The 14,324-nt window shown below is 46.0% G+C and overlaps 1 protein-coding gene across 5 annotated transcripts in view; it reads left to right on the top strand.

Moving 5' to 3' along the window:
* herc2 (HECT and RLD domain containing E3 ubiquitin protein ligase 2) overlaps positions 1–14,324 on the top strand; it is a 238,785-nt gene that overhangs the window by 210,454 nt on the left and 14,007 nt on the right. For all 5 annotated transcript variants that reach the window (XM_060826247.1, XM_060826244.1, XM_060826246.1 and 2 more), the window contains 4 exons: positions 5,082–5,221; positions 10,313–10,500; positions 10,725–10,922; positions 11,734–11,817. In XM_060826247.1, coding sequence (XP_060682230.1) covers positions 5,082–5,221; positions 10,313–10,500; positions 10,725–10,922; positions 11,734–11,817 — 610 coding nt within the window. The remainder of the gene's footprint in view (positions 1–5,081; positions 5,222–10,312; positions 10,501–10,724; positions 10,923–11,733; positions 11,818–14,324) is intronic.

The raw sequence follows: 14,324 nt of genomic DNA, 5'->3' as shown, positions 1-14,324 counted from the left end.
TCATTCTCCCTGTGTCTGCATGGGCTTCCTCCGGATGCTCCGGTTTCCTCCCAGTGTCTAAAAATGTGCAGGTTTGGTGAATTGGCCATGCTCAATTGCCCGTAGTGTTAGGTGAAGGGGTAATTGTAGGGGAATGGGTCTGGGTGGGTTACACTTCAGCGGGTTGGTGTGGACTTGTTGGGCCGAAGGGCCTGTTTCCGCACTGTTAGTAATCTTAAAACAAAAATGAATAACTTGTGTGCATGCTAGGACTCAGATTTTTTTTAATCTTCTGGATAATTTTAACAATCTTAAGCTTCTTTGTATTGAGCCTATAAAAAAACAAACAGCAATGAAAGTCAAGAGCAGGTGATGAGCATCCTTACTCATGGTAGAAGCATCTTACATTTGCCAAGCTCACTTTAATGTCTCAAAAAATGTCAAGGTGCCTAATGGCTGCAAATTAAAACATAGACATCAAGCTGAAGGAAGGATTAAGAAAATTCACCTCTTGTGGTCAAAAAGATGGATTTTAAGGAAACTCTTAAACGAACAGCGAGGAGCTGGGAGGCAGGGCTGGAGTGTGAAGCCTGACAGGATTCAGCATGTTCGGAACAGCAGGGGATGTGCTCGGAACCAGAGTTATGATAAGTGACAGGTTTCAGATCTGGAGAGTTAGGAAGGATGAAGACATGAATAGGTTTAAATGTGAAGGTGAAAGTTTTAATTTTGAGTCTGGGTGATCAGGAACAAATAGAGGTGAAGAAAGATTATGTCTGAGTGGTATTTTATTAGTGTGAGGGTGCAGGCAGAGTTTTGCATAGTTTGGAATGCTTAAGGTGGTGTAGTGCAGTGTTTCAGGACAGCATTACATCGTTAAGTCTAGAAATGCTGCGACATGTGGATGAATGTTTCCAGCAGATTGGCTGAGACAGGGGAAAGACATGTGATATAATGGAAGTGGAAGTAAGTAGCTTTTGTTAAGGAGAAGATATGGTTATGAAACTCTATCAGATATGATGCTGACTTTCCAGACAGTCTGGTTCAGTCTGAGAGAGTTGCAAATGTGTTGCTGGTCAAAGCACAGCAGGTTAGGCAGCATCTCAGGAATAGAGAATTCGACGTTTCGAGCATAAGCCCTTCATCAGGAATAAGAGAGAGAGCCAAGCAGGCTGAGATAAAAGGTAGGGAGGAGGAACTAGGGGGAGGGGCGATGGAGGTGGGATAGGTGGAAGGAGGTCAAGGTGAGGGTGATAGGCCGGAGTGGGGTGGGGGCGGAGAGGTCAGGAAGAGGATTGCAGGTTAGGAGGGCGGTGCTGAGTTGAGGGAACCGACTGAGACAAGGTGGGGGGAGGGGAAATGAGGAAGCTGGAGAAATCTGAATTCATACCTTGTGGTTGGAGGGTTCCCAGGCGGAAGATGAGGCGCTCCTCCTCCAGCCGTCGTGTAGTTGTGTTCTGCCGGTGGAGGAGTCCAAGGACCTGCATGTCCTCGGTGGAGTGGGAGGGGGAGTTAAAGTGTTGAGCCACGGGGTGATTGGGTTGGTTGGTTCGGGCGGCCCAGAGGTGTTCTCTGAAGCGTTCCGCAAGTAAGCGGCCTGTCTCACCAATATAGAGGAGGCCACATCGGGTGCAGCGGATGCAATAGATGATGTGTGTGGAGGTACAGGTGAACTTGTGGCGGATATGGAAGGATCCCTTGGGGCCTTGGAGGGAAGTGAGTGTGGAGGTGTGGGCGCAAGTTTTACATTTCCTGCGGTTGCAGGGGAAGGTGCCGGGGGTGGAGGTTGGGTTGGTGGGGGGTGTGGATCTGACAAGGGAGTCACGAAGGGAGTGGTCCTTGCGGAACGCTGATAGGGGAGGGGAGGGAAATATATCCTTGGTGGTGGGGTCCGTTTGGAGGTGGCGGAAATGGCGGCGGATAATACGTTGTATGCGCAGGTTGGTGGGGTGGTAGGTGAGAACCAGTGAGGTTCTGTCTTGGTGGCGGTTGGAGGAGCGGGGCTCAAGGGCGGAGGAGCGGGAAGTGGAGGAGATGCGGTGGAGGGCATCGTCGATCACGTCTGGGGGGAATCTGCGGTCCTTGAAGAAGGAGGCCATCTGGGCTGTGCGGTGTTGGAATTGGTCCTCCTGGGAGCAGATGCGGCGGAGACGAAGGAATTGGGAATATGGGATGGCGTTTTTACAGGGGGCAGGGTGGGAGGAGGTGTAGTCCAGGTAGCTGTGGGAGTCAGTCGGTTTATAATAGATGTCTGTGTTGAGTCGGTCGCCTGAGATAGAAATGGAAAGGTCTAGGAAGGGGAGGGAGGAGTCTGAGACAGTCCAGGTGAATTTCAGGTCGGGATGGAAGGTGTTAGTAAAGTTGATGAACTGTTCAACCTCCTCGTGGGAGCACGAGGCAGCGCCGATACAGTCATCGATGTAGCGGAGGAAAAGGTGGGGGGTGGTGCCAGTGTAGTTGCGGAAGATGGACTGTTCCACATATCCTACGAAGAGGCAGGCATAGCTGGGGCCCATGCGGGTGCCCATGGCAACTCCTTTAGTTTGGAGGAAGTGGGAGGATTGAAAAGAGAAGTTATTCAGGGTGAGGACCAGTTCAGTCAGTCGAAGGAGGGTGTCAGTGGAAGGGTACTGGTTGGTGCGGCGGGAAAGGAAGAAGCGGAGGGCTTTGAGTCCTTCGTGATGGGGGATGGAGGTGTACAGGGACTGGATGTCCATAGTGAAAATAAGGCGTTGGGGACCGGGGAAGCGAAAATCCTGGAGGAGGTGGAGGGCGTGGGTGGTGTCCCGAACGTAGGTGGGGAGTTCTTGGACTAAAGGGGACAGGACCGTGTCGAGGTATTGGGAGATGAGTTCGGTGGGGCAGGAGCAGGCTGAGACAATGGGTCGGCCGGGGCAGGCAGGTTTGTGGATTTTGGGCAGGAGGTAGAAACGGGCGGTGCGGGGTTGTGGGACTATGAGGTTGGAGGCGGTGGATGGGAGATCCCCTGAGGTGATGAGGTCCTGGATGGTCTGGGAGATGATGGTTTGGTGGTGGGAGGTGGGGTCGTGGTCAAGGGGGCGATAAGAGGAGGCGTCCGCGAGTGGCAAAGAAGGAGAACTAAATTTGTTTCTGCATTAGTAGGTGCTGGAAGAGCACAGCAGTTCAGGCAGCATCCAAGGAGCAGTGAAATGTGGCAGGGGTCAAAAAGAATAGTTAAGGTCTTCTCTGTTTTTCTGGAGGAAATTGGGCTGCTAGCCTGGAATTAAGTTAAGCAGATTGGACAAACAGAGAAGAGCTCAAGAGGGTAGTGTCAGGGTAGAGATTGGTGTTACCAACATGCAAATTACATTTGATCTTATGTCTGCAAAAATATTCCCACAAGGCAGCATGTCAAAAAAGATAAGCATGGATCGAGGATTAGATTCTTGGATATTTCCAAAATAAATAGTGCACAAATCAAGTACCTATCAACCAGGAACAGTCCTGATGGGATGATTGATCTGTCTTGAAATTTTAAATTGACCAGAATACACTGTCTTTTGAGGGATCTAATTTCCAAGTCCCACAACTTTGTGTGAACATGTGCTAATTTTTATTTCTACCCTAAATAGGTGAGCTCTAATTTTAAGCTTATTAATTCTGCTTTAGTTATGATATAAAACCTCAATGATATTATCATTAGAAGAAAAGGGTTTCATTTTTCAGTCTTTGCAAATGATTAGCTAGAAACTGTTCAAGCTATGGGTCCCTTAAGTAGTTCCTAACATGTTTCTGGCTGACATGAACAGTTTATCTGTTCTGTTCTGTTTCTTCCCACTCCCCAAGTTAGCTTCCTGTTACGTGAGAGAGTGCAGTATCACTGTACCATAAGGAAAACCCTTAACAGTTTTCAGTGATGAAAATCCCCTCCCAGTTGAAAAGTGATTGTCTCTCTCTTTGTTCTGCTCATCTAAATAAATTCCTTCAATTTGCACTGCTGTTCATACAGTCCAGGCCAACATTTATTCCTCAACTACCACTTTAAAATAGATCAGTAGTTGTGAGCTTGCTGACTTTGGGCCTAGCTGTGCTCAGTTTGGCTGCTGTGATTTCTATAATACATCAGTTACCACACTTTGAAAGTACTTTGAGCTATAAAGTGCTTAAGAATGATCCATTCTTATGAGAATACTATATAAATGGAAAAGTCTTTCATTTTTAGTTCCTCCTACCATTCATTTTTTTTTTGTTCATTCATTTTTTGTTTCTCCTTCCCAACATCTCTCTCTCTCTCGCAAATTGACTGATAACGGTTAATCCAGTCTATTCCCAGGCAGTACAATGTTTAAAAGACACTTGGATAAGTATACGAATAGGAAAGATTTGGAGGAAAAGGGCCAGGTGGGAGTAATTTAGTTTGCGATGATGTTTGGCATGGACTGGTTAGATCGAAAGGATTGTTCTGCATCAGTCGTGCTGAGGTGGAGATGGTCCAGAATGTCAAATTCCTTGGATTGATGATTGTCAACAATCTGTCCTGGTCAACCCACGTCAACGAAATTGTCAATACAGCACAACAATGCCTCTACTTCCTCAGCAGTCTCAGGAAATTCGGCATGTCCAGAAGGACTCTTACCAATTTCTATAGGTGCACCATAGAAAGCATCTGATTTGGCTGCAACACAGCGTGGTCTGGTAACTGCTGTTCCCAAGACTGCAAGAAACTACAGGGTCATGAACACAGTCCAGTCCATCATACAAACCAGCCTTCCAGCCACTGTCTCCATCGATACTTCGGGAAAGCAACCAACATAATCAAATACCCTTCTCACCCTTTTCCATTGGGCAGAAGATATAAAAGTTTGAATGCATGTATGAGCACATTCCAGAACAACTTTTTCCGTGCTGTTGTTAGATTTTTGAATGGACCTCTCAAATGTTAACTCTGATTTCTCTCTCCGCACCTTCTCTGTGGTTGTAACACAGTATTCTCCTCTCTGTTCTGCTACCCTGATGTACTTGTATAACACGCAAAACAACACTTTTCACTATATCTCTGTACATGTGACAACAATTAATCAACTGAGCTAACCAATCACTGTCAAATTACTGATATACTGTGTGATTATTTGGTTTTACAGGGGTAAAGGTGACTACCATAGGTTGGGTCATGGCTCTGATGATCATGTCAGGAGACCTCGGCAAGTCCAGGGGTTACAAGGGAAGAAGGTGATCGCTATTGCAACTGGATCTTTGCATTGTGTGTGCTGCACTGAGGATGGTAAGATTTGTAAGATTTTTTGAAAGCTTTATAGACATGCTAATGCAAGCCTACTTGAACTACAGCACCAATGGGAGTTTGGTATAATTTTAATTACAAAATTGACTCGCAGCTATAATTGTCAACAATTTTATTGTCCATATGAGTACTTTTTAACATGCCTGTATCTCTCTCCTCTCTTTATTTTAATAATTCCAATCTGTCACATTGGTTAATGCTTTTATTAAAATTTATGCAGATAAGTATGATTGGCATGTGTCAGATGCTTGTAAAATGCTCAGTGACAATTTCTCTGAGGTTTCTTTTTGTCAAAGATATTGTGCCTTATCTATTTGCTCAATGGTCAACTGGCAAGAACATATCTCTTTGTAGATTTGTTTAGCAGCGCATGAGTTCATGTTTTAAACTAGGGGGATAGAAATAAAAATCAGTAAGAGGAGAAAAAAATGAAAAAGCACATTTCATCTGATCTGCATTTTGAATTGTGTATATAAAAATAGTTCCCCACAGCTTGCCTTCATCATTCAGTCCTATGAATCTAGGAATTGGGAAGTCATGTTGAGGTTGTACAGGACATTGGTGAGGTAGAAACAATGACTGCAGATGCTGGAAACCGGATTCTGGATTGGTGGTGCTGGAAGAGCACAGCAGTTCAGGCAGCATCCAAAGTGCAGCGAAATCGACGTTTCGGGCAAAAGCCCTTTGTCAGGAATACAGGCAGAGAGCCTGAAGCATGGAGAGATAAGCTAGAGGAGGGTGGGGGTGGGAAGAAAGTAGCATAGAGTACAGTGGGTGAGTGGGGGAGGGGATGAAGGTGATAGATCAGGGATGAGAGGGTGGAGTGGATAGGTGGAAAAGAAGATAGGCAGGTAGGGCAAGTCCGGACAAGTCATGGGGACAGTGCTGAGCTGGAAGTTTGGAACTATGGTGAGGTGGGGAAATGGGAAATGAGGAAACTGTTGAAGTCCACATTGATGCCCTGGGGTTGGAGTGTTCCGAGGCGGAAGATGAGGCGTTCTTCCTCCAGGCGTCTGGAGGTGAGGGAGCAGCAGTAAGGAGACCCAGGACCTCCATGTCCTCAGCAGAGTGGGAGGGGGAGTTGAAATGTTGGGCCACAGGGCGGTGTGGTTGATTGGTGCGGGTGTCCCAGAGATGTTCCCTAAAGCGCTCTGCTAGGAGGCGCCCAGTCTCCCCAATGTAGAGGAGACTGCATCGGGAGCAACGGATACAATAAATGATATTAGTGGATGTGCAGGTAAAACTCTGATGGATGTGGAAGGCTCCTAAGGGCCTTGTATAGAGGTGAGGGAGGAGGTGTGGGCCCAGGTTTTACAGTTCCTGCGGTGACAGGGGAAAGTGCCAGGATGGGAGGGTGGCTTGTAGGGGGGGGGCGTGGTAGTCACGGAGGGAACGGTCTTTGCGGAAGGCGGAAAGGGATGGGGAGGGAAAAATATCCCTGGTGGTGGGGTCTTTTTGGAGGTGGCGGAAATGTCGGCGGATGATTTGGTTTATGTGGAGGTTTGCAGGGTGGAAGGTGAGCACCAGGGGCATTCTGTCCTTGTTACGGTTGGAGGGGTGGGGTCTGAGGGCTGAGTTGTGAGATGTGGACGAGATGCGTTGGAGGGCATCTTTAACCCCATGGGAAGCGAAATTGTGGTCTCGAAGGAAGGAGGCCATCTGGTGTGTTCTGTGGCGAAACTGGTCCTCCTGGGAGCAGGCGGAGGCGGAGGAATTGGGAATACGGGATGATGTTTTTACAAGAGGTATGGTGGGAAGAGGTGTAATCCAGGTAGCTGTGGGAGTCGGTGGGTTTGTAAAAAAAAATGTCAGTGTCAAGTCGGTCGTCATTAATGGAGATGGAGAGGTCCAGGAAGGGGAGGGAGGTATCAGAGATAGTCCAGGTAAATTTAAGGTCAGGGTGGAATATGTTGGTGAAGTTGATGAATTGCTCAACCTCCTCGCGGGAGCACGAGGTGGCGCCAATGCAGTCACCTCCTTCCTAAGATCCACAAGCCTGACTACCCTGGCCGACCCATTGTCTCAGCATGCTCCTGCCCCACGGAACTCATCTCTACCTACCTCGACACTGTCCTATCCCCTCTAGTCCAGGAACTCCCCACATACGTTCGAGACACCACCCACGCCCTCCACCTCCTCCAAGACTTCCATTTCCCCTGCCCCCAACGCCTCATCTTCACCATGGATATCAATCCCTCTACATCTCCATCCGCCATGACCAGGGCCTCCAAGCCCTCCATTTTTTCCTCTCCAGACATCCCCAACAGTACCCTTCCACCGACACACACATTCGTTTGGCCAAACTGGTCCTCACCCTTAACAATTTCTCCTTTGAATCCTCCCACTTCCTCCAGACCAAAGGGGTAGCCATGGGCACACGTATGGGCCCCAGCTATGCCTGTGTCTTTGTTGGCTACATAGAACAGTTGATCTTCCGTAATTACACTGGCACCACTCCCCACTTTTACCTCCGCTACATTGATGACTGCATTGGTACCACCTCGTACTCCCGCGAGGAGGTTGAGCAATTCATCAACTTCACCAACATATTCCACCCTGACCTTAAATTTACCTGGACCATCTCTGACACCTCCCTCCCCTTCCTGGGCCTCTCATCTCCATTAGTGACAACCAACTTGACACTGACATTTTTTACAAACCCACCGACTCCCACAGCTACCTGGATTACATCTCTTCCCACCCTACCTCTTGCAAAAACATCATCCCGTATTCCCAATTCCTCCGTCTCCGCCGTATCTGCTCCCAGGAGTACCAGTTCCACCACAGAACACACCAGATGATCTCCTTCTTTAGAGACCGCAATTTCGCTTCCCACGTGGTTAAAGATGCCCTCCAACACACCTCGTCCACATCCCGCACCTCCGCCCTCAGACCCCACCCCTCCAACCCTAATAAGGACAGAACGCCCCGGTGCTCACCTTCCACCCTGCAAACCTCCACATAAACCAAATCATCCGCCGACATTTCCGCCACCTCCAAAAAGACCCCACCACCAGGGATATATTTCCCTCCCCACCCCTTTCCGCTTTCCGCAAAGACCGTTCCCTCCGTGACTACCTGGTCAGGTCCACGCCCCCCTACAAGCCACCCTCCCATCCTGGCACTTTCCCCTGCCACTGCAGGAACTGTAAAACCTGGGCCCACACCTCCTCCCTCACCTCTATCCAATGCCCTAAAGGAGCCTTCCACATCCATCAGAGTTTTACCTGCACATCCACTAATATCATTTATTGTATCCATTGCTCCCAATGCAGTCTCCTCTACATTGGGGAGACTGGACGCCTCCTAGCAGAGCGCTTTAGGGAACATCTCCGGGACACCCGCACCAATCAACCACACCGCCCTGTGGCCCAACATTTCAACTCCCCCTCCCACTCTGCTGAGGACATGGAGGTCCTGGGCCTCCTTCACCGCTGCTCCCTCACCACCAGACGCCTGGAGGAAGAATGCCTCATCTTCCGCCTCGGAACTCTCCAACCCCAGGGCATCAATGTGGACTTCAACAGTTTCCTCATTTCCCCTTTCCCCCCACCTCAACCTAGTTCCAAACTTCCAGCTCAGCACCGTCCCCATGACTTGTCTGGACTTGTCCTCCCTGCCTATCTTCTTTTCCACCTATTCACTCCACCCTCTCCTCCCTGACCTATCACCTTCATCCCCTCCCCCACTCACCCACTGTGCTCCATGCTACTTTCTCCCCACCCCCACCCTCCTCTAGCTTATCTCTCCACGCTTCCGGCTCACTGCCTTTATTCCTGACAAAGGGCTTTTGCCCGAAACGTCGATTTTGCTGCACTTTGGATGCTGCCTGAACTGCTGTGCTCTTTCAGCACCACTAATCCAGGACATTGGTGATGTATCTTCTGAAATACTGTGTCTAGTTCTGGCTGTCCAGTCATAGGAATGATATCGTTAAGCTGAAAAGGATTCAGAAGAGATTTACCAAGATATTGCTGGGTATGGAATGTTTGAGTTTTAAAGAGGGGTTGGGTAGACCAGGACTACTTTCACTGGAGTGCAGGCGGTTGAGAGATTACCTTGTAGAAGTATATAAAATAATGAGGGGTATGGATAGTATTACGACATGCCGGTGAAGCCTTCTGCTAGTTAAACCAAACACCCAGAAAAGCTCACCTCCACTCATAATATGAAGGTCTGTTATCTACCTCCAACTCTATCACGATGTAGTGATCATTAAAATTATATCAACTTAATTTTCAAAACCAGACAGCGACTGTCATTGTTGACATCCGTCTTCTTTTAGCGATCTCCTGGGTCGTCTTCGGTCTTTTGCTGAATAAAATGTTTCATATGAGAAAGGTACCTTTGATAGAGAGTGTTTTGAATGGCAGTCTATTTCTCTAGATGGCAGCTGTCATTTGCTTTCTCTGGCTAACTCTCAAAATGCCAGCTTATTTATACCCCAAATGTCAGATTGTCTCATCGGTTCAATGTTGTCAAAACAGTAAAATTCAAATTTAATTGGGTTTTAGTATCCTGGGGCATAATTTAAACTGGTTAAATTCAAATGGTGGTCAAAACAACTGAGGTATCTAGTTTATAGCCAAATGTTACATATTTTCAATTTTCCAGTAGACTCTGAGACTGCAAGTCAGTTACAAGACAGTTGCCTTCAAATTCCCACAGCCAAAACCGCCTTCACTCTCTCTCAAAGATATAGTACACACCTTCGGCACCATAACAATAGAGTAAATGGTAGTTGTCATTCCAATAGTATGGGATTTTGAGACTAGAGGGCACATTTTTAAGATGAGAGGAGACAGGTTTTAAGAAAGCCATGAGGGACACATGGGGTGGTTCATGGATGGAATGAACCTCCAGAGAAAATAGTGGATGTGGACACAATTACAACATTTAAAAGTCATTTGGATAAATACATGAATAGCAAAGGTTTGGAGGGGTATGGGCCAGGAGTAGGCAGGTGGGACTAGTTTAGTTTGAGATTATGGTCGACATGGACTGGTTGCACTGAAGGGTCTGTTTCCATGATGTATGATTCTATTACATTTTCGTTTTTCCATTCCTCACAAGGAGAAGTTTATACATGGGGAGACAATGATGAAGGGCAACTGGGAGATGGGACTACGAATGCTATCCAGCGGCCACGCTTGGTAACTGCACTGCAAGGCAAAAAGATTAATCGTGTTGCGTGTGGTTCAGCCCACACTCTAGCATGGTCCACCAGCAAACCTGCCAATGCAGGCAAGCTCCCATCACAGGTTAGTTGATAACATCATTGGTTAATTCCAAATACTCTTGTAAGTTAAATTGACAGAAGAATGTGTTAGAGTGATTGGAAAGTAATTAATTTTCATTGCTATCCCCTCCACAAACAAGTAGTTGGTAGTGAGATGCTGCCCATCTTGCTACCAACTTTTAATTGTAATTAACATCTTTTAAAAGTAAATTTTTTAAATTTGTGTGTATTTCTTGTTTATTTAAGATTCCAATGGAATACAACTACCTCCAGGAAATCCCAATAATTTCATTGCGGAATAGACTGTTACTACTGCATCACATCTCTGAACTCTTCTGTCCCTGTATTCCAATGTTTGATTTGGAAGGCCGACTTGATGAAACTGGGCAAGGCCCTTCAGTTGGACTTGATACTTTACGTGGAATATTAATTTCACAGGGCAAGGTAAGACCCAGTTTTGACAGTGGGGCTTGGCGTTTGGGAATAGCTGCCTTTATCAGATGTTTAACATATTGTGAAGTAATGAAGAGTGTATAGAAGGTTCACCATCTTACTTTGGCACCATTTGAATCAAGTAAAAAGTGAGGTCTGCAGATGCTGGAGATCAGAGCTGAAAATGTGTTGCTGGTTAAAGCACAGCAGGTCAGGCAGCATCCAAGGAACAGGAAATTTGACGTTCTGGCCCGAAACGTCGAATTTCCTGTCCCTTGGATGCTGCCTAACCTGCTGTGCTTTAACCAGCAACACATTTTCAACTATTTGAATCAACATCAGTTACAACAAATGCAGAAGGCACGGGCACGTTTTATTTCTTGAAATGTTAATAGTAAAATAATTGCATTTATAGAAAAGTTAAGCAGGTTATCTTACAAAAGAAATGTGTTGAGAGGACAATTACTCAAAAATTGTTTCTACAGATCGATAATCATTCCCTTTTTTTTTGAAGACCACAGAGGGAAAAATGAGCGGAAACCTTCACAGAAGATTGTTATACCTTGGTATACTTCACTGCAAGTTGCATGGTGACAGTGACCATAGCATCGTTTAAGCTAAAAATAGGGAAAACTTTGAAAAGGAAGTATTTAAGGATATGAAGGAGCAGGAAATAGAATTCAGGCTGACCATTTCAGTGATAACATATACCTTTTTGTACTTAAGCACTGTAATTTTGATGTGAACAGTTTTTTAAGTTTTATTTGCTTAAGCGCAGTTACCTGAGAGGTTCACTTAGCACTGTGCTGACATTGTATTGCAGGAAGCTGCTTTCCGCAAGGTAGTCCAAGCGACGATGGTGCGAGATCGACAGCATGGGCCTGTTGTGGAGCTTAACAGAATTCAGGTACAACTGTGCAGAAAAATCCCAGTAAATCTTTCAAACTGGAAACTTGGCCTTTCTAGTAACTATTCTTAATATTTGTACTTTGAGATTGCCTAATCCAAATATTTGGGCAATGCCCATAACTAAATTTAACAGGACTCCTTTCTCCACTTGGAGTAAGTAATGTTTAGCTCTCTATCTATACTTCCGACTTTGGGGTCGGAAAACATTTTATCAAAGAACACTGTTTTTGAATAAGTTTAGATGTGAATCTGGTTTAATAGCTGATTTCCTTGACTTATGCTCGAGTTTTGTAAATGCCATCTCTGTAAGATGTTCAGATTTTAGTTGTGAAAAAGAATGATTTGCACCAAGAAACCTTGTAAAGAGACAAGACCTCTGATATGGGGCAACACCATCGCACAAGGCATTGCCAAGGTTGCTGGAAGTTGGAGACTTAACAAGAAGTGGTGATAGGTAGAATGATTGTAGGCTGTAAGATGCAGAGAAGAGTGTTAGCAGAGAAGTTAATAGAGGAGCCTCACAGTTTTGAGGACCTGGGATGTAATGAGTAGTAGGAGCAGGCAACTGACTGAACTTATGGGGAAGTAAGAAAATGTAAGGTGATGGTCAATGGAGCTTAAGTACAAAAGCAAAGAGTACAGAACAGTAAAACATATTTAAACAGCCAAATATATAGATTGTGATAAGAGGGCAGCAGAGATCATATGGAGAACACAGGCCAGATTATCAACACCATGCTCACAGATATCAGATTTACGAGAGAGGAGGAACCCAGCAACCAACTCCCATCCCTGGATGTGATGGTAGAAAGAACACAAGGGTGAATGCACTACAAAAGAGTACAGAAAAGCCACACACACTGACCAGGCCCTGAACAATAACAGCACACAAGAGAAGCTGCATTAGGACCCTGTTCAAAAGGGCTACAACACACTGCAGCACTCATGACCATGAAGAGAAGGTCTACAAAGACCTCTACAAAGTCTTCGCCAAGAACGGACATCGCCGCAACTTCATCTGCAGATGCCTAACAGACAAATAACGCGACGAGGACATGCCATGACCCACCACACTACCTTATATAAACAAACATCTCGGAACTGGCAGCCAGACCTCTCTGACTACTCTGATTCATGACAGTTCATAAACCGACAGTCATGCTCAGACAACAACTCACCAAAACAAAAGATCCTATACCCATCATGTGCAAGACAAATGTAATTTATGAGATACCATGCAAAGACTGCACAAAACACTATATATGACAAACAGACAGACACCTAGCCATCCGCAACCTTGAACACCAACTAGCCACTAAATGCCACGACCAGCTGTCTCAGTAGCCATACACACAGATGATGACAACAACAACAAATTCAACTGGAACAACACAACAATCATAGGTCAAGCTAAACAGAGAACAGTCAAAGTATTTCTAGAAGCACGACACTCATCCACGGACTCCTATCAACAAAGACCTAGACCCGATATACCGGCCACTATAATGCTTTACCGCAACTGGAAGCAGTAGGAACGGAAACAAATAAATTCCAGAAGATACAGGACAACAGCACTTCACAGGAGGCTCCAAAGCACTGAAGGTGTCACTCAGACAGGGGACGAAACATCTGCAAATCAACTTGCCAGCTCAGCGGACATACCCACGACCATAATTGTGGATACTACTGATTGTGTATAATCTCATTGTAATAGATTGTTGCGTAGATTAATCCCTGTTAATCCACCACTGAAAACATTTAACTAGGGAAAAAAAAAATCAAGTAAAACCGAGATAATATTGAGTTTAGGGAGGTAGTTCTTTTTTTTAAATCTTTCAAATCAATACGCTGCAACTTTGACATAAGCTGATATTCAACTGTTTGGACATTTGCTGGAATTAATTGAACGACATGAAACACTATTGGTCCTTGGTCTGCTTAGAGTCATAGATCCACAGTATAGAAACAGGCCCTTCAGCCCAACCTGTTCATGCCAAAGCACTTCCTACCTCAGGGTCGTTTTGGATAACATTTCAGTCCTTTCTCTGCAACCAGTTATTATCTTAACACTCTCACCCCTAAGCCGTCTGCCACCTACATCCTATTTTGCACTGAATGCTGCTTAGGCATTGCTGCTGTGGCTGCTCACAATCCCTAGGCTTAACATTCTGAGGTCAGTGCCCTGATCCATTCAGAAGTCTTACCTGACCCCATCAGGAGTTTAGAAGATGGAAATGTAGTAGCCGGAAGGTTATCTTTTAAGACATGGGACCATGTTCCAGCAGTGATGGTCATTACCTGAGGCTGAAGAGGTTTTTCCAGGTTAGATGCAGTGAGATGGAAGAGCCTTGAACTCCCACAGGGAACCAGCACAGCTTATGGGGGGCATGATGCTAGCTGAGTGGGTATGGGCCTGGACCTCATTTTGTCCCGATGTAGGGTGGAGATGAATGATACGAAGATTTTAGTAATCAATCTTAGTGACGTAGATAGGCAGTGGATGTG

Source organism: Hemiscyllium ocellatum, chromosome 6 (assembly GCF_020745735.1).
Source record: "Hemiscyllium ocellatum isolate sHemOce1 chromosome 6, sHemOce1.pat.X.cur, whole genome shotgun sequence".
Lineage (NCBI taxonomy): Eukaryota > Metazoa > Chordata > Chondrichthyes > Orectolobiformes > Hemiscylliidae > Hemiscyllium > Hemiscyllium ocellatum.
The sequence above is the reverse complement of the archived record's forward strand: the minus strand, read 5'-3'. Positions and strand labels throughout refer to the sequence as shown.